Raw genomic sequence first — 21,003 nt, forward strand, 5'->3', positions numbered from 1 at the left:
TTCGAGCCCCTGGCTCCCCACCTGCAGGGGAGTCACTTCACAAGGGGTGAAGCAGGTCTGCAGGTGTCTATCTTTTTCTCGCCTTCTCTGCCTTCCCCTCCTCTCTCCATTTCTCTCTGTCCTATCCAACAACGATGACATCAGTAACAACAACAATAATAATAACAACAACAACAAAACAACAAGGTCAACAAAAGAGAATAAATAAATAAGTATTTAAAAAATAGAATTCTGGCTTTTGGTGAAGTCATATATTTTGCACATAGCCCAATATGAAAATCTCCCCTGGCCCTGCTATGAGCCTGACTGACAATGGGAGGAATCTCTCACCTATGTTGCTGCTGTAACAGCTGGAAGAAGGCCTTTTTTTGTTTGCTCTGAAACTGTGTATGTAAATTGAATCCAAACTGGGCCTATTACTCACAGTAGAAAAACAGGGAAATATACCATTAGCCTGAAAGTTCCTACTAGACTGTGAAAGAACTAGAGAACTTTCTGCCATCTTCTTTTGTAATTATTTTTTTTTCTTCTATCTGGCAAACAAATTCTCAGTAGACGATGCTGTATAGACTTTCTGTGCTAGGCTATAGTCTTCCCTCTGCCATACTGGGAGTTAAATGAATTTTGATTTTAAAATTAATTAGGAAAAGACAGGCAAGGGATGCTTGTGGGGAGTGAGTCGAGGGAGGTTATAAGGCTAATCATCTCTTCCTCCAAGACCCCAGCATCTGATTGCGTGACTGGCACTATGCCAAATCTTTTTCTTCTTCTTCTTCTTCTTCTTCTTCTTCTTCTTCTTCTTCTTCTTCTTCTTCTTCTTCTTCTCCTTCTCCTTCTCCTTCTCCTTCTCCTTCTCCTTCTCCTTCTCCTTCTCCTTCTCCTTCTCCTTCTCCTTCTCCTTCTCCTTCTCCTTCTCCTTCTTCTTCTTTTTCTTCCCCAAGTCCTCAAACCACTAGCCAATTAGTACTTGTTTCCATAGCAGCTACTTTCAGGAAATTGCTGCTAGAGCTTCTTGGAGGAAGCCAGGCCATACCAGTCCACTTCTTTCTAACTCTCATTTAGTTTCTGTACTTATGGTTGCTATATCCCAGTGCAATTTCATATGAATGGTCTCCCCCTGGAGATTAACAAGCAGCTATTATATCTTCAATGACTTATTGAAAATTGGGCACATGTGAAACTCCTGTTTTGAGTTTGCCTCCAGGGTTATTGCTGGGACTCTACGAATCCACTACTCCTGGAGGCCTTTTTTTTCCCTTTTGTTGCCCTTGTTGTTTTATCATTGTTGTTGTTGTTATTATTGTTATTGTTGTTGGATAGAGAGAAAATGAGAGAGGAGGGGAAAACAGAGAGGGAGAGAGAAGGACAGACACCTGCAGACCTGCTTCACTTCTTGTGAAGAGACCCCCTCCCCTGCAGGTGGGGAGCCAGGGGTTCAAACCAGGATCCTTGTGCCTATCCTTGTGCTTTGCATCATGTGTGCTTAACCCAGTGCTACCGCCCGGCCACTGAGTATTCTTTATTTGAATATTGCCTTGTATTAAGGAAGGCTCTTGAGATGAGTACATTATCAGTACAGAGATATATGCCACTGGCAAGCAAAATCTATTGGCCTTCTGAGTGCAATTCAGGATAATACTAGAAGAGAAATGTCAAATGCCCTAGAAATACATATAGTTTCTCAGAACCATGACTCTAACAGCCTTTTCTGACCTGGAACTGAGAATATGGGAGATGTGAATGGAATGAGGTGCCCTGGGAAGAACCCTGGCTATTTTAAGTAGCTTGGAGATGGTTCAGAACTAGTGACTGTTGGATTAGCTAACTGAACAGCTCTTACCTCACTACATGCTTTCACTTATTTCAGCCTCTAATCACCTTGGAAGGAAGCATCTCTTTCAAGTTTACTTCTGAAGGGATGAACACCATCACAGTGCAGGTGTCCGCAGGCAGTGCCATCCTGCAGGATACGAAGACCATAGCCGTGTATGGTGGGTACCTTCCTTCAGTGCTTTTGCTCTCAGATAAGGTTATAAAGTACCACAGTTCTTTGGGCCATCCTGACTTCTGACCTCAACTAGAGAAAGAGGGCAGTCATTGGGAATGAATGTTATCAAGTTTGCTTTACTGCATTAGTGAATCACTTGTGAAATGGCAGTCATCAGACCCCCTGAGAGTCTACTGCCTTGTCTTCTTCTTCTTATTATTATTATTTTTTTCTTCTTCTGCCTTGTCTTCTTATGGTGACTCTAATCCAGTAGTGGCTGCTCACTCACTTACCTTTGGTAAGGTTGAGTGAGTTGCATTATGTGTTGGAATAATTCATTACATTTGATGTTGTGGTGGTGTTTGAATGAATAAGAAAAGGGTTCATATTTAGGCAAATTAAAAATTATTTCAACTCTAGAAGTCTTGATTGTTAAGAAGAATTTACCAGTGTCTAAATTCCCTGAAAATATCTCCCACATCTCTGTAACATTAAAAAAAAAAAAGTCTGTTAAATTAAATAAGATAGAGAGGTTACACTTGTAGATGACAAAGACTGGGTATTGCATTGAATAAACAACTATACAGAACAGTATGTAATTACATAGGGAAATTGGATATAGTCAGTTTTATTTTTTTATGTTTCAACTAATTAATTAACTTTTATTAGCAGAACTAATGAAATATATATGTAAAATTTCTCAGTTTTCTGCAAAACACTCTTACCTACAGCCTACTGGCACGTTGAGGTATCAGGTTTAATGGTGTTTCCTCCCTTCTTCCTAAAGAGTCTTGGCTAACCCAAAGAGTTATAGTAACAGTAAGCCTGGACTATCATTTTCTTAACGAGTCCCTACTGGTGAGAATGTCAATATAAAGGAGAGATTTTACTTCCCTTTTCCAACTCCTTTCTGTTTCTTTGACATACATTTGATCATCTTAACAGCTTTGGGATAAAGTACATTATTATTTGCCGGGCTAGCCTGAGGTTGTTTCTTCCCAGACATGTGCTCTCTGGGTTGGAGAGAACTCTGCTGGAGCCAACCTAGGCTGCTGCCTACTCAGCGATGTGGGAGAGGAACCAGGAACTCTCGTGGCTGAGAGGGAATGCAATCAAATGTTTACTGATCAGAAAAGAATCTGCATTCATAATTTCCAGGAAGGAAGCAGCAGGGTGGAAAAAGGAAGTACATAGGATAAGAGGGCGGAGTGGTAAAAGAGCCTGAACCAGTGGGGATTAAACCAGTGGGGATTAAACCAATGGGGTTAAACCAGGGCGGGTCTCAAACAAAACAATGATTATGTAAATAGACCACAGCGTTAAGCAGTGCAGGGGAACAGAAGCAGAATTAGCCAAAGGAGAAATGATGACCAGCAATTATTATTATTTTATCATGACAAAATATGCCATTAGAGTTAATGGTAGAGCTGGGCTTTCAACCCAGCCCATCCAGGCCCAGGAGTCATCCTCTAAAATTACTCTACTAACTGCCTCTCATGCCTTTTCTTTTCTTTTCTTTTCTTTTTTCTTTTCCTTTCTTTTCTTTTCTTTTCTTTTCTTTTTTAGCACTGCTCAGCTCTAGCTTATGGTGGGGGGCTGGGGAGTGGGGTTGAACCTTGGACTTCAGAACCTCAGACAAGAAAGTCTCTTCACATAACCATTAAGCTATCTTCCCCCATCTCATTTTCCACCTGGTGTGCTTGTTCCTTTCGTTTCTGAGTCTCACAGATGTTGTTAATGGACACTGACCCATGTCTGTTGGGTCAGTGACCACTGATAACTCCTGACTCTCTTATCAATGGCCTCCTTGGAATCTTAGTGAGAACTTTAAATCCCCAAAAGGTCTTCAAGCTAACCTGATGCAAATTGCCATTTTACAGTATAGCATTGTGACCCAGAAATTGTAAATTGCAGGGTAAAAAACCATTCTTCTGTTTAGTGACAAGCCCAGTAATAATAATGGTGGCAGTAGTAATTACTATTGATAACATTTTTAAAATATCTGTTTTAAGCATTTGATAGCTATGTATATTACTGAGTCTTCTGAGCAGAGTTATGAGAAATAAGCTATCACTTTTCTTGTTTTGCAAGTGTGTGTGTGTGTGTGTGTGTGTGTGTGTGTGTGTGTAGTATAAAATACAAACAGAGTTCATAAATTCTGTATCTGAAAGGAATGTTTCTGGCCACTTTTTATTTTATTGCTATGCTTGATTTATTCCTCATCCAACTATCTCAAAAGTTATTACTCAACAGTGCATCACTTCCAGTAAAATAGAGTTTCTTCATTCAAAGAAAAAAAAAGTCTCTCCATTAAAAGCTTGGTCAGAGAATGTAGTCTCCTCCTCTAATCAAGTTTACAAACTATCATACATCCTCAGTTTTTCTGCAGTAAGATGAATTATCCAGAGTTTCTTATATATAGTTAGAAATGTTTAATGAGAGGTATGACTTATTAAAGGAAAACTGCATTTTACAGAGTTAAACAGACAAGACTGAACTCAGCTCAGACAAAAGGAAGGACGATTTTTGCACTGAGGAGAGCTAAGTGGAAAATTACTGACAACACTTAGGAATGAGGGAATTGTCAATGTGATCAGGTCTTCTGCGTGTGCTAATTGTGCTGATGGGTGTTAAGTTAATACTCCCACAGAAAGAGAGGTGTCCCCCCTTTTTATGGTTGCATTTTAATGAGATAATTTTTAGGTTCCAAAGAAAAGCATTCCTGGGTTGTACAAAGGTTACAATATATAGTGGCAAGGCTTCTTAATTACTAAATGAATCTCCTAAGAAAGGGAGACTTAAGAGTCTTCAATCTGGAAGAAATATCTCTAAAATTTAGTCAAGTTTGAGGTGAGTATTAACATCATCATAGATTAAAAGAGTTGTAAAAGGAAAGTCCATCTACCCAAAGACATATAATAAGATTATAATAAACTGGAGGGGAAAAGCCTAAGTCATATTGTTTTTTTTATTATTAATTTGCTTTTAAACACACACATACACACGACATTTTTTTCTCTCAGCAGATGCAAAAAAACCATAGAGTATGCGCTCTTCAGTCCTCCTACATCCATCCCCTATTTGTTGAACTAACTTAAGTATAACATTTTTCCTGTCATTCTCCCTTTCTGCCCTGCTATTTAGAAAGTGAGGTAATTACAGTGAGAACTGCACCATTTCTCATTTGTGTCCTTTTATTAAGATAAACATCTTCTCTTGTAAATGAAGTCTCCCCAGTTTGATAAGAGGTTTGGGGAGGAAGTGAATATGGCATAAACTGCTCTCTTCAGAGAGAGAGGAGTTTGGATTCAGTGTGTGAGTCCTTAGTGTGGCCATTCACCCTGCCACTAATTAATATGCAGTTTATTATTCTCCATGAGAACTGAAGCGGTGATATTCACATAGGTAACCAGTGACTCATAAAATAGGTAATCTTCAAAAAATATGTCGTTGGAACAGACTAGCTGCTGTACACACCTTTCAATGCAAGAGCCCTTAAAGTCTGTGTTTGATAAGCCTTTGGCATTGTTAGAAAATGTGCAAGCAGGCTTTTCTGTTTCCTGAATGTGTAATCGGCACTGCCACTGCTGTGAGCCTCTACAGGAACACAAAGACATGCTCAAAAGAAGAAAGAAATGTGTATTTGAATAAGTAAATGTATAATTTAACGAGAGCCTCCGCTATAATTTATGCATTTGTTTATTCAACAACACTCTAATAAGTAAATGGTACACAGTCCAGCTTGTGGTAGATTTCTGATGATCTGTGCATCATTTATTGTCCACAGGCCATGCACTGTCTCAAAGGACTTGGAATACAGTGACCGTGTCCTCACCGAGTTTAAGTATTAGTGTGGTAGACAGACAGGAAAAGCAACCTATTCTAAAGAGCAAGAAGTATGAAGATGGCAGACAGAACTTTATGATGAAGGGTGTCCAATGGCAGAAGAGAGGGTACTGTTCCCCCCAGGACAGGCTGCATAATACAAAGGGACAGAACATGCTGGACTGAGGAGCAATAGAAGTGTGCTGATGTAGAAAGAAGCAGGAACATGAAGATGGACCCATTCCTAGGACAGAGAGGACTCTTCTTAGTAATTTTTGTTTGAGGACATTCAGGAATCTTGTTAGCAAGATTCTTCTTCAAATGACAGAGCAATTTCTCAACCTCCTCTCCTCTCCTCTCCTATCTTTCATGAGGGTTCATGTAAGCCTCATGGTCTGATGGGAACACCAAGCACCTATGGTTCCCTACCCATATCCTAGTCTATCAGAAAATCTTTTCTTTTATAATGCTGTCTACTTACTAGAGGATGATGAAATGAAGGACTATAAAAATAACTGAAATCTTATTTTAATTGGGCAGCTTAAAATTCTATTAAATGAGGTCTCGAAAGAGCTCAGTGGGTAGGGCAAATGCTTTGCCATGTACTCTCGGCCAGTCCTCTGAGCAGACTTATGAGAAATAAGTCCTAGGACCACATGAGAAATGTTAGAGTACCTGAGGAAGTTCTGTTCTTGTGGTCTCTCCTTTCTCTGTCTCTGTCTATTTGAGTGACAAAGCAAATGCCTACAGTAGAGAAATCACACTTGTGTGAGACCCAGGATACTTTCTTCTAAGACAGTATTAACTGAAATGTCCATGTAAACAAAGCATAACATCAGTAAGACTATTAACAACTATGTAATTATGCAATTATTATATAGCCATAGCTTAATATTTGAAGTGTTCTGTAACATTGTAATGCCATGTAAAAGAACATTAAAACATGGCGAGCAATAGTCTGTGGTGAGTAAACATATGAACTTGTTGCAAATTCCAGGTCCAGATCACAGCCTAGAATGAAAGAAGAGACTCACACACAGTATGTAGTGAGTAATTGTGCAGGGACTGACTGCACCTGGGAAAGTCTCCCCCTCAGACAGGCCCAGGATGCAGCCCCTATCTAAAGTTTGGGCTATTTTTTTTCTCTTTTTACTAGTGCTTAATACAGCTACATCACAGAAAGCAAGTTAGCCAAGCATAAACAATTCAGGAATGTGTGTGTGTTGTACTTGACTCCCATGGAGTATGCAGTATGTGACCTGCACTCTGTATTCTGGGACCCTGTTTTACATTATGTCATACTTTCACATTGTGTCTTCCTTAGCTGTCATAACCCTTTGCTCAGTGAGGCATGATTATCATCAGAAGGTTTAACATAACATGTACTGCCTTGTTGCAGGCTGTAAGAACTAGGATGGAGTTTACAGCTCACAACTTTCATAACTGTATGTTTCAATTACATGCATGCAAGCCATGATTTCTAGGATCATTACTTGTTTCTAGCATGAACTAAAGTAGGAATGTTTTGTGCATGAACAGTGCTGAAGGAGGAACTATGGATGCAGAGAGCCAGGGGCATGTGTCTACCTAACACTAGAGCCATACTAGGACTCTCTAGACAGTTAGTGTCCAGGAGTGTGACAGTGACCAGAAGTTGGAACAGTGGGCTAGGCATAAGCTTTGGTCTAGAAAATAAGAAGCTGGGACATAATGGGATGGGATAGTAGATTTGTCCTCTAGAAAGATCTCTGGTAAGTCTGTAGAAAATGGTATTAGAGCTTTCTATACAACATAAAATGAAGCACAGTTCTGGAGAGTACTATGACTTATAGTAATCACCCAAATTCTGTCTTCCCAGAGGAATTCCGATCTCTTCGCCTGTCCTTTTCTCCAAACCTGGATGACTACAACCCAGATATCCCTGAATGGAGGAGGGACATCAGCAGAGTCATAAAAAAGTCTCTGGTGGAAGTGAGTGTGGGCAGTTCCCTCTTTCCATGTTTCCCCCTATCATCATGGAGTTGGGATCCTGTGCAAAGAAATGATAGGAAAAATCTGGAACCCATGGGTGTCAGATTCATTCATCTGCTATCTGCAGAGCTGGGCCCTAAGGATATAGAGAGGTCAAAAGTACACTAGGAGTGAATGAACACGTGGTTCTTATTCTTCATGAAACTTTTGTTTAGAGAACTTGGAAATTTAGAATAATCGTATAGCACATTTCTATACAATTAGGCCATTACTACATGTAAAATCAGTTAAGTATAACCTGAGGCTCTAACCCCTCAAGGAGCAAGTGTAGCAATACTGTGAAAACTCAGTAATGGTAACTGGTCATCCTTTTCTGTCCCAGTTCTTTTTTATTTTTAATTATCTTTATTCATTAGATACAGACATCCAAAAATCAAAAGGTTAGTAGCAGGTGGGTAGAGAGAGAGCGCGACACCTGCAGCCCTGCTTCATCTCTCGCAGGTGAAGCTTTCCCTCTGCAGGTGGGGACTAAGGGCTCAAACCCAGGTCCTTATGCATTGTGTGTGCTCAACCAGATGCACCACCACCTGGTCGCTGTCCCAGTTCTTTTAGAGCATTTCTTTCCTATAGAGAGACATATTGTTATATTTATATTGTGGATGAAGCCACTGAGGTTTAGAGAACTTAAGCAACTTGCTTAAGGTTTTTGTAGCTAACAAGTGACAGAAACCACAAAATTGTAGTGAAGAGCCTGAGTTCAGTGTCTATACTTAATACATATGAAAACATGACCCCATGTGACAGAGGTGGGAAACATTAACATGCTATATATGGTCTAGAAATGTAAATTATTTATTTTTTAAAATTTTTTAACTAGAGCACAGCTCAGCTCTGTCGTCTGTGGTGGTATAGGGGATTGAACCTGGGACCTCCCAGCTTCAGACATGAGAGTCATTTTGCATACGTGCTATGCTATCTTCTCTGCCCTAAGTGCTAATTTTTAAGTTGATAATTTTATCTGGCCCTGGAATAGTATTGTAAATATGCATATAGCCCTTAGAAGAAAAAAGGTTCTGTCTCTTTGCCGTAAGGTGATTTGTAGTGCACAAGGTAAAAAAAAAAAAAAAGAACCTAAGGTTATGGTCAGACCAAAGCTCCATAGTGAACATCTCCAGTAAGTGCCTAGGTGGTTGTAAATCACCATTCCACCTTCTTTCATCTCATTCTCTGTCCTAAAGCAGACACAGAGACTGCTCAGATCCCCATTCAAAGACTGTTGTTACCTTAGCTACTAAGAGTGCTGTGTGCAGAGCTTTGTTGTGTCCCTTTCAAGGTGGTCTGTGATTTACTCATGCAAATATGTAAAGCCAGACCACCACCCTCCCCTCAATCTCAGACATGTCTAAAGGCCCATTTTTACTCCCTGTGAGGCCTTCTAAAGCTGTAGCTGGTATCCACCTACCTCAACTTCTTCTACCCATCTCTACTTCCTTCCCTTCACTGGAATAGATGCTGATTGAAAAAACACTTCTCAGTAAACACCAGCATACTAAGCTCATAGTTTACTCCCTGAGCACCCCGTCTGTATGATTTCCCCTGCAAAGTGGCACTTATGTCAGTGGTTTGTTTTCAGAGCTGTATTAGATAATATTAAATATGTTCATTGGTATGCCAGACACAGATTAAGGACCCCAAAAATGAAATCTCTGGCTACTTTAGAAAAGGTACAAATATGAGATTCAAAAACAGTCACCTAACTGGAAAGTAATGAAAATATGTACTGAAAAATAAAAAGGCAGATTTCAAGAAGACTCATGAAGGATAACTAGGATCACACCAGTAAATGTAGAGAAAATATGTTGTAGAAAAAATGACATGTGCAAAACACTCACGCTAAGCACCTGTGTGAGTTATGGGGCATAGTTCAGGAAGGGCAGGACCAGTCTGTAGAGGACATTGACTATATTTTTATTCCAACTGGCAACGAGAACTATTGCAAGAATGTGAACAGAGGAACATAATCTGAATTAAATTGTAAGAAAGATAAATCTCTTGAAGATGGGGAAACTATTATAAAATGCCATCAAAACCCTCATGGGAGCATAGAGACCAATATAAGCTCCAGTAAGAGCAAACAAAAGAAAGTAATATCTGTAATTTTTTTAAATTATTATTTTATTTTATTTTTATACTACATTTTATGTATTAGAATATATAAAATATATTTCATATTACCTTTTTTATTAAATTTTATATTTTTTATATCTTTTATATATTTATTTTTTATATTTATATTTTTATATTATGTCAACAGGGTTTTAAATCCACACCATTCCTACCACCAGAGTTCTAAATCTTCAGGCTCCCCACTGTAATCCACTACAGGTACCCTGAGGTTGTGGACATGGGCCAACCATCATCTCCACAACTCTGTCCACATAATTGCCCCCTTTTTTCCTGATTCAATTCTCCCCCCTCCAGCCGCTCATGACAACATAACTGCCTTCATATGCTCCTTTCCTTTTCCTTCTCTCTCTCTGGCTGCTGATGGAGCTGGAGTACAGAACCCTTTTATCTTCCTCCTATCACTTCTCCCCCACAGGGAGTATGGATCAAGGTTGTTTTGAGGAAGCAGAAGGTAGGAGGTCTGGCTTCTTTAATTGCTTCTCCCCTGAACATGGGTGTTGACAGGCCAATCCATACCCCCAGTCTGTTTCTGTCTCTCCCTAGTGGACCAGAGCTCTGGAGATGTGAGAGTCCAGGACACACTGGTGAAGTCATCTGCCCAGAGAAGTCGGATGGAGTCATTGTAGCATCTGTTAACTTGGTGTCTGGAAGGTGGCATAACCTAAGTGGAGACAAAATGGTTAATGAACAGGGACCAAAAAGAAGGATGAGATTGGGGATTTTAGGGTACAAGAAATCTAGAAAATCCATTTTAAGTATATTCCTGGGGGCACACAACTGTGGTAGTTTGGCTTGAGTTTGGTACCTAGCTTGAAATTGCATAAGAATATTGACTGAGAGAATGTTGTCAGAGTAGAGAAAAAGGGTTAGAAAGTTGGATTAGGGCTTAGAGTATCTCCCATTCTTGAAAAAAACTTCTGTGGCTAAAATTAACTAGTTACCTCCATCCATCTGATCCAGAGCCTATATATTTACAAAAAGGAAATACTTACAAAAACCATAGGATAAGAGGGGTACAACTCCACACAGTTCCTACTCAGATCTCCATATCCCATCCCCTCCCCTGATAGCTTTCCTATTCTTTAACCCTCTGGGAGTATGGGCCCAAGGTCCCTGTGGGATGCAGAAGGAGGAAGGTCTGGCTTGTGTAGTTGCTTCCCCACTGAACATGGGTGTTGACAGGTTGATCCATACTCCCAGCCTGTCTCTCTCTTTCCCTATTGGGGAAGGGATCTGGGGAAGTGGAGCTCCAGAACACATTGGTGGGCTTGTCTGTCCAGGGAAGTGTGGTCAGCATCCTGTTAGCATCTGGAACCCAGTGGTTGAAAAGAGAGTTAACATACAAAGCCAAACAAATTGTTGGCCAATCATGGACCAAAAGGCTGGAATAGTGCAGGTGAAGAGTTGGGGCGGGGTCCTCCATTTTGTAGATAGCTAGTAGGCATATTTTAGTTATATTCCAAAGGGCCCCAAAGGGCCATTATTAAGTGGTCCAGTCTCTTGCCCTTATCCAACTTTTGTAGTCCTCTCTTTATCTGATCATCTTAGACTTTCTCTCAGGTGTTTAGAAATTGAGTAACAGTTGTTGAGCCCATCCAGAGTTAGGTTTTTGGGATCTGTCTTCTTTGGGCCTTTCTGCTGGGCTGCCCAGGTAATTTGGTCTAAGTCCAATAAATAAGAGAATTTGTGAGACCTTCTTTAGGCTCTTCAAACGTTATTGAGCACTTAGACTTTGAGGTATATAGTTTCCCTTGCTTATGGATACAAGTACACCTGTACCCAATACCCTAAACCCTAGGCTAATCTGCTATCTTTTCCTTAGTTAAATGATGTGTCATCGAACATAAGTGTGGGTAGTCCCATGTGTTAGGAAGTGTCTCAACAGATTTGAAGAGTTGCAAGGTTACCTTCTCAGGCTCCAGTGATACATACAATTTTAGCAGATGGTAAAGCACGATAAAACAAAGAGTTAGTTCTATGTGAATGATAGGTTCTGATACTATGGAGAAGATCATGGAGAGCTGGAGTTTGTGATAGAGGGATGCTACGGGCCATATTATAAGGTTGTGATGGGACTAGTTGGATAATCACCTCTGATAGTATAGCAAAGGAGGAAGATTAGAAAGGGTTAAGGCACAAGAAGCAAATGATAATGTTTAGTGAGAGTCATCTTAATGGTACTGTCCACTTACTGAACCCTTTGGGATGAAGAACCAACATTTGAATCTCGAGGAACTACTTCAAATGCTCCTTATATAACTAATCCAATTCTCAAAACTGCCCTTTATAATGCAAGCACTGCTGTTATTCCCATGTTTCTATTTGTGGGAACTTAGTATAGAGGAGATAAGCAAAATATTTAAGGGTTCATGGCTATAGAGCAAGAATCAGACCTCAGACAGCCTGGCTAGTAGCCCAGTGCTGTCTCTTATATTCCTTCTTAGCCATCAAGTGCAGAAACCTCTTTGTGCTGTGGGCTCATGCTTGCAAACACACATGTGTGTACACACACACACACACACACACACACACACACACACACACACACGAACACCCCTAAGCACTTAGTCTATTATCTTACTGTTTCATTTCATCCTGTTCAACAGAACTTACATGAACCTTTGTGTTTCTCTCAGGCTACAGGGGTTCCTGGCCAGCACATTTTGGTTGCTGTGCTCCCTGGTTTACCCACTGCTGCGGAGCTCTTTGTCTTGCCTTACCAGGGTCCTGTAGGAGAAAACAAGAGATCTGCAGAAGACTTGGAGCAGGTGAGCCCCATTTTAATTCTCTAGAATCTGACAACTGCCACAGCATCCCTGAAAGATCTTTGGGGAATTTGGGGTTGAAAGTAGAGACACCAACTCTTTCCAGAGTTTTTGACTCTCTGATCCACCATTTCTCATTCATATTCTGGTGTTCCTAACTAATTTTCCCAAAAGAACACATACAAGTGTCTTCAATGTAGGTAATGGTTAAATTCATCAGAGTATATCCATGTCTTGGGATGCTCTGGTCAAACTCTGTGTAATGACATTACAAACGAAACAAAATATTAAGAAGGGGACAAAGAACAAATAACTGAGTTATACCTAAAAATCATACCCATTCACTTTTCTATTCTGTCATCACAAGACTAATAGGAGAATTAAATAACATGGTATGCATGGTGTATTTTAAAAGGTACAACTTTTATACAAATTGTGAATCCTCTTCACAGCCATCATGCTACAGTGATCAGATTTGTGCTGATAACAGATGAGTAATATTGGCTTCAGAAAAACTGCCCTGTATAGGGGGAGGTACACTATCTCCTCATCTCCACCACCTTCTGGAAATGTAGTGTGTTTCCTGCACTATTTGTTATTTTTTTGTGTTTCTCCCTCTACTCACTTAACTTCAAAAGACTTGCCAGGCTTTATACTGTTATTAATAACCATATTGTTGGGAGTCGGATGGTAGCACAGCGGGTTAAACGCAGGTGGCGCAAAGCACGAGGACCAGCGTAAGGATCTTGGTTCGAGCCCCCGGCTCCCCACCTGCAGGGGAGTCGCTTCATAGGCGGTGAAGCAGGTCTGCAGGTGTCTGTCTTTCTCTCCCCCTCTTTGTCTTCCTCTCCTCTCTCCATTTCTCTCTGTCCTATTCAATAATGACGACATCAATAACAACAACAATAATAACTACAACAGTAAAACAACAAAGGCAACAAAAGGGGATAAATAAATATAAAAAAAAACACATTGTTGTTTCTTTTAATCCACTCTGTTACAATGAACAGTCTTCATTAGCTACCCTATTAGAAACTACACGCTTTCAGTTTTTTCGGTTCTTTTGAGCTGATAGATTTTAAGAAGTAGTTTTTTTTTTCCCTCAGACAGGAAATAAATATTGACTTTTCCCCCACAGTCCTCAAGAGTTTTAGTTTGCTTAGATAAACCCATAATCAAGTTTTATGACCTCTACTCTTCCAAGATGACTCAAGGACCTCCTTACAACATCCTTATTAACAATAACCTCAAATTACAGCGTGACCCACTTTCTGGCACCTTTCCTTTCAACTGCAGCTTTCGAACTTGGCAGAAGACTCACCTCTAATTTTCTCCATGTGCAGGTAATGAGGAACAGAGTTTTCATGTGAGCCCTGTTGAATCCTAACTCCCAGTGAACTGAAATTGAAGGCTGGGTAGTAGGTAACCCATCAGATTTGCATCTGACCTTGACCACCCCTGGCACTCAGCTTCCTATTATACTCTACAAATTAGTGTCTGCACCTGATAATTTAGTGGGAGAAAGAAATGGGTGTTTTTTTTTTTTTTATGACAGTGAATGTTTTCTAGATCTCCCCTTGAAGGGAAATGTAGAAAGAAGAGGGGTATTTTCTGAAATTTCATATTTTTGTGTCAGAATGCATCTTGAGTTGACTCTATTTTCTCTGGAACTCTTATTTCTTGTTTTTCTCTGTTTTCTGAGTGCCTCCTCTTAAAACACTTTAAGAGAATTGTATGAATCTGATTGAACCTGCATCACAGATCTGAAAACAGTGTACTTATTTGAAGGCTATGTGAGTTAGCATTGGGCATGTATGTGGCAGAGTCCAGCCATTTTTATTAAGAAGAACTTGTTTGAAGAAATGTAAGTCTGTTTTTTAGTTTCCACTCAGATATTTCTGGGCTTGTTTTACAAATTCAAACAGTGTGGGTCAGAAATGTTAAATGAAGGGCAAGGTAGTGTTACACCTGGTTGAGCGCACATGCTGCAGTGCACAAGGAGCCAGGTTCAAGTCCCCCAGCCCCCATATGCAGGGTGGAACCTTCACAAGGAGTGAAGCAGGTATGCAGGTGTCTTTCTTTCTCTCATTGCATCTCCCCCTTCCCTCTCACAGTTTCTTTCTGTCTCTATTCAATAAATAAGTATATAAATATAAAAAAATTAATGTTGAATGATTTGTACAAGGGCATACAGTCCCCAGTCCCCAGATTACAGAATGTTAGAGAAGAATAAAAAAAGAGATATAGCAAATCAATTATTTTACAGGAGATGTTCAATGAATGGTAAATGGATATTGATTGTATTCATGAGGGGAGGAGAATATATTAATAATACAGGGCCAGGTAGTGGCACATAATCTCTTGAGTGCATATCTTACCATGTACAAATACCCAGGTTCAAACCTCATGGCCTCCACCTGCTGGTGAAGCTTCACTAATTACGAAAAAGTCCTACAGGTTTCTCTCTCTCTCTCTCTCCCTATCTCCCTTGCCGTTTTAAAATTCTGTCTGTCCTAGCAAATAAAATAAAGGAAGGGAAAAACAGTGTGGGGAATGGCCTCAGGGAGCAGTGGATTTGTTGTGCAGGTGCCCAGCCCCAGCAATAACTCTAATGGCAGTAAAAAAAAAAAAAAGAAAGAAGAGAAAATGAATATAAAATAAGTTAAAAATTAAAATGCTTATATAAATGTGTAGACCTGATAAAGAGATGGTGTTATATAGCTAAAGCTATGTGATAGAAGAAAGAAGGTGATGGTGACAAAAAAAAGATGGTTAATTGATGATCTTACATAAGAAAATAGGAAAATTAGAACCAGGAAAAAAGGCATGTGAATGGAAGTTTTATAGTAAGGACGACCCATCTCAGTTCCGATGAGATTTATAGTATTAAAGGAAAACAAAGAACCAAATTAGAGATTGCTAACTGTTAAAGGAAATTGTGATTACATTGGCTTTATCTAGGACTCAAATGAGAGAAAACAGTGACTGAGAAAAGCGGAAGAAAGTATTGCCTTGGGAGCCAGGTGGTTGAGCAGCAGGTTAAGCGCACATTGCGCGAATCTCAATGACCAGAGGAAGGATTCTGGTTTGAGCCTCCTTCACCCCCCACCTGCAGGGGGTTTGCTTCACAGGTGGTAAAGCAGGTCTGCAGGTGTCTGTCTTTCTCTTCCCCTTTCTGTCTTCCCTTCTCTCGATTTCTGTCTGTCCTATCCAACAACCACAGCAATAACAACAACAACAATAACAACGACGATAAACAAGGGCATCAAAGGGGGGGGAAGCATTGCCTTAATTGTGGAGACTCCTATTATCCTGACGAAAATGTGCAGTTATGAAATCAGCATATAAAGTGAACAATATCAAGGCCCTAGGAATCAGAACTGCCTATCAGAAATCCGAAGTTTTCTACTAAGAAGGGCTCTCTGATCTTTCTCACTAATTCACTTTCAAATGAAAGCACTTGCACCTTAATATGGAGTAGAGACTTTCCTGGGAGAGACAACTCTTCACAAGTTTGAGTTTCCTGTTCTGTTTCTGCAGTTGATTTCACTCCCACTATCTGCAAATGAGAATGTAGACCACCCCTCTTCTGTGCCTCTAAAAATAACAAGACATCAAGAACTGAATGAGATGTTTTGTTTTCAGTTTTTGTGGTTTTCTCCCCCTCCTCCCCCTCCTCCTCCCCCTCCTTCTCCCCCAACACCTCCTCCTCCCCCTCCTCCTCCCCCTCCTCCTCCCCCTCCTTCTCCCCCAACACCTCCTCCTCCCCCTCCTCCTCCCCCTCCTTCTCCCCCAACACCTCCTCCTCCCCCTCCTCCTCCCCCTCCTTCTCCCCCAACACCTCCTCCTCCCCCTCCTTCTCCCCCAACACCTCCTCCTCCTCCTCCTCCTTTTCCTGCCCCTCCCCTCCCCCTCCCCCTCCTCGATACAATTGGCATCCTGTCCACTTCATGCAAGTTTAAGGGAGAAGCACTGAAGTTAGGAGTTTATTTAGCTAAAAAGTATAAGCATGTAGTTCAAGCATGGCTGAATTCAGAGCCACTCAAGCAGTGTTACCAAATGAATCCTTTCCCTCTCTTTCCTGTCTCATAAGGAAGGGGAGGAAGTAGGAGCTACATGTTGGAAGACTGAGACAAAACAGACATTTATTAGCTTATCAACTTCAAAAATACAGGCACTCTTCCTAATTGCACCAAAGAACATCAGGATGAGAATTGTCATTATGCAGACTAGTATGAAGTGGACATTTCCTAAACAGCCCCTGCAGGAAAGAATGCAGCCAGACAAAACTCAGAAATCTTACCCTCTCTGCACAGAGTTTAGGAAACCCCTTCAAATCACAGCAGCAGATAGCAAAGCTGGACACTGCTGTTCATCAAAGAAAATTGTTAAGGATGTTCAAGAGATAGCTCACCTGGTCGGGGGTGTGTCTTAACAGACAGGTGATCTAGATTCAAGATCTGACACCGCAGGGAAGGTACTTCAGCACTGGGAAGTTCTGTGGCTGTGATGTTTCTCCTTCTCTCCCTGTCTTACTATTTCTGTCTCATTCTTTGCTGTGGTCAAATTGTGGCCTGGGAGCAGTGAAATCAAACAGGGCCCTGGAGAATAAATGCAGATATTAATTAATTAATTAATTAATTTTGGTGCTAGGGCTTCATACTTATTTATCTCCATAACTCCCAGTATATTCTGTGTGTGTGTGTGTGTGTGTGTGTGTGTGTGTGTGTGTCTTTTTAATTTCAAGTAGATATAGAGATACAGAGATGGAAGAAGAAAGGGAGAAGTAGAAAAAACTTGTCTACCTTTCATGAAGCTTCTCTAGCTGTTGTGTATGGTGCTGTCATGTGGTGTTCAAGGTTTGAACCTGAATCCTCATGTACATAAAGTGTATGCTTTTATAAGATGAACTGTCTTTCAGCCCCAATTAATTACAAAAGGAAAGAGAAAGAGAGAGGAAAAGATTGAGGAAGAGCAGGAGGAGGAGGAGGAAGAATAGTGGTAGAGGGGCAAGAAGGTGGCACACCCAATTGATCACACGAATGACCACGCATAAGGACCTGGGTTCAAGTCCCTGGTCCCTGCCTGCAGAGGGGCAAATTCATAAGCAGTGAAGCAGTGCTGCATGTGTCTCTCTCTTCCCCTCTCTATCTTCCTCTTCTCTCTCAGTTTATTTCTGTTACTTAAAAAAAAATTAAGGACAAAAAAAAAAGACCATCAGGAGCAGGCATCAATAACCCTGGTGAAAAGAAGAAGAAGAAGTAAGAGGAGGAGGAGGAGGAGGAGAAATGTGTCAGAGAAAAATAACATGATTGAAAGTAACAGACTTACTTTGAAATAAATTACACAGAGATTAAAAATCAATACAAAGCATAACCAAACAAAAAGCTCTTCCTTTAAAGCCTGTGTTGTGAGCCTCAGACAAATCTAGGGAAAGGTTCACTGTGTCCCCTTTCTCAATACTCCATACCTTTTTCTTGGAAATACATATCCCAGACTCCTTAGCAGAAGAAAAAGTACAACTCTGACTAGACAGGGCCTGAAATATGTAAAATTAAAAGCCTCAGCAAAGAGTTAATGGCTTGAGAGGTGGGGTGGGGGTTAGGGATGTTAGCTAGCTTGAGCTATCTTATCTGTAAAATGAATTGAAAATTCCTCACAGTAAGAAATACTCATCCAGTTCTCCAGAGGCCAACTCAGGCCTGGACCAAAGTGTTTCCCACCCCAACCACTGTCTTTCCTCTGGGTTCTTGGAATCCTCAAATATTAGTAGATTTGCATCTAGCTCTCTTAGAGGGAGCAAAGACAATCAAGCCCCACCCACAATGTCATGCTAGAAGATAGGCAAGCAAAATGTTATCATGAGAAGCTTCCCTGGACTGAAGACTCCACCAATGTGTCCTGGAGCTCAGCTTCCCCAGAGTCACACCCTACTAGGGAAAGAGAGAGGCAGACTGGGGGTATGGACCGACCAGTCAACGCCCATGTTCAGCGGGGAAGCAATTACAGAAGCCAGACCTTCTACCTTCTGCATCCCTCAACGACCCTGGGTCCATGCTCCCAGAGGGATAGAGAATGGGAAAGCTATCAGGGGAGGGGGTGGGTTATGGGGATTGGGTGTTGGGAATTGTGTGGAGTTGTACCCCTCCTACCTTATGCTTTTGTTCACTAATCCTTTCTTAAATAAAAAATTAAAAAAAAAAATAAGGCATAAAAACGTTCAAAAGGAGCACAAAGATAATGGAATAAATGTCATCAAGCATCAGTGAATTTTTTTATTTTAATTTTTTTATTATCTTTACTTATTGGATATAGTCAGAAATGGAGAGGGGAGGGGGAACTAGAAAGGAAGAGAGACAGAGAAACACCTGCAACACTGCTTCACCACTAGTGAAAATTTCCCCCTGCAGGTGGGTACTGGGGTCTGGAAACTGGGTCCTTGTGCATTGTAACAAGTGCACTCAATTAGGTGTGCCACCACCCGGTTCCTGTGAATTTCCTTTGTAACTGTTTATCTTACCATATATACTTGGCAAATGCAAAATCTGAGATCCAGGGTAAGTAAATGTACCCTGGAAAATGGAACAAGCTATTAGTAGCATAGTAAGGCATAAGAAATACATTGTGGGGTATCTTAAAAAGATCTCAGGATATTTTCTATATACCTACATAGTTTGCCTAATCTATATTTTTAACAGGGAAGTTGAATCATAGACATAGTATGGAAGGGGGCTGGGCGGTGACACAGTGGGTTAAGTGCACATGGCTCAAAGCACAAGAACTGGTATAGGAATCCCAGTTCAAGCCCATCTCTCTACCTTCAGCAGGGTTACTTCACAAGTGGTGAAGCAGGTCTGCAGGTATCTGTCTTCGTCTCCCACTCTGTCTCCCTTCCTCTCTCGATTTCTCTCTCTCCCATCCAACAACGATAGCAATAACAACAACAATAATAACAAACACAATGATAAACATCAAGGGCAACAATAGAAAAAATAGCCTTCAGGAGTAGTGGATTTGTAGGACAGGCACCAAGCCCCAGCAATAACCCTGGTGGCAAAAAATAACAATAATAATAAAAAATAATATGGAACCATGAGGAATGATTTTATTAATTCCTATAAGTAGGAATTTATAATTCAAACCTGAGTAAGTAAAAATTGGATGAAAACAGTTCTGATAAAGTGAAACAGAGCCATAGAGCCGCTCTAAGTGAAGCTTAGTGAGGGCAGACACAAGAGAAGGAGGCATATAACTAATTTATTCCTTCATTATACCATTCAGGAAACTCCTTACACATTTAGTCAAGCCCATTCTTCAGTGCTAATAAAGAATAGAGTGTCATAGTTTTAAATCAAATTAGAGTTGGCTCCATTTTTGTCTACAATTTCGTTCAGAAATTGTGTGATTTGGGTACTATTTTCCTTCGTTGAATAAAAAACAAAAATCTTATAGCTACCTGAAGGGAACTAAATAGTGTGACATGATCAGGATTGATCAACTGGGTCACTTCCATGACAGGTACTCTAAGCATGGCAACCAGAATGCTATTTATGTTCTATAGGATGTGTATTCCAGAAACAAGCTTTAGTTTTTGACTCAGTATAGCTATGAAACATGAAAATACCACATTCCCCCCTATGATATTGTGAATTGTGGTGTTTGTGGCTGCCCCCCACCACCAGTGTTCCTGGAAAACCCATAAGAGGGACAGCACCATTGTGTGAGCAGGGAATAAAGCTTCATTGTTTCAAGGCCCTAGGATTTTGTCATTAATGTAATCCAATCTCATTTTTTCTGTTTGCAGCATTCAAATTTCAGATGAAGAAGATGGAGTGGGGAGTTGCAGTTTTCCTTGTAGAATGTTGCTCTTATTGTAGCCTTTGATGGTAGCTTTTCATGTATTCTTCATGAGTTCCTATTGTCTTTATAAGTAGTATTTTTAAATATTTATTTATGCATTCCCTTTTGTTGCCCTTGTTTTATTGTTATAGTTATTATTGTTGTTGTTGATGCTGTTGGACAGGACAGAGAGAAATGGAGAGGGCAGGGGAAGACAGAGAAGGGGAGAGAAAGATAGATAACTGCAGACCTGCTTCACTGCTTGTGAAGCGACTCCTCTGCAGGTGGAGAGCCAGGGGCTCAAACCGGATCCCTACGCTGGTCCTTGCTCTTTGCACCATCTGTGCTTAACCTGCTGTGCTACTGTCCAACTCCCCTATAAGTAGTATGTTAGGTGAAGTATGCATTACATTTGAATCATAGACATAG

At 40.6% G+C, this 21,003-nt stretch overlaps 1 protein-coding gene across 3 annotated transcripts in view; it reads left to right on the forward strand.

Moving 5' to 3' along the window:
- Nucleotides 1–21,003, forward strand: part of SORCS1 (sortilin related VPS10 domain containing receptor 1) — a 633,466-nt gene that overhangs the window by 588,290 nt on the left and 24,173 nt on the right. For all 3 annotated transcript variants that reach the window (XM_060171368.1, XM_060171370.1, XM_060171369.1), the window contains exons 21-23: nucleotides 1,868–1,991; nucleotides 7,671–7,783; nucleotides 12,607–12,738. In XM_060171368.1, coding sequence (XP_060027351.1) covers nucleotides 1,868–1,991; nucleotides 7,671–7,783; nucleotides 12,607–12,738 — 369 coding nt within the window. The remainder of the gene's footprint in view (nucleotides 1–1,867; nucleotides 1,992–7,670; nucleotides 7,784–12,606; nucleotides 12,739–21,003) is intronic.

The sequence above is a fragment of the Erinaceus europaeus genome, chromosome 14 (assembly GCF_950295315.1).
Source record: "Erinaceus europaeus chromosome 14, mEriEur2.1, whole genome shotgun sequence".
In the NCBI taxonomy this organism is placed as follows: domain Eukaryota; kingdom Metazoa; phylum Chordata; class Mammalia; order Eulipotyphla; family Erinaceidae; genus Erinaceus; species Erinaceus europaeus.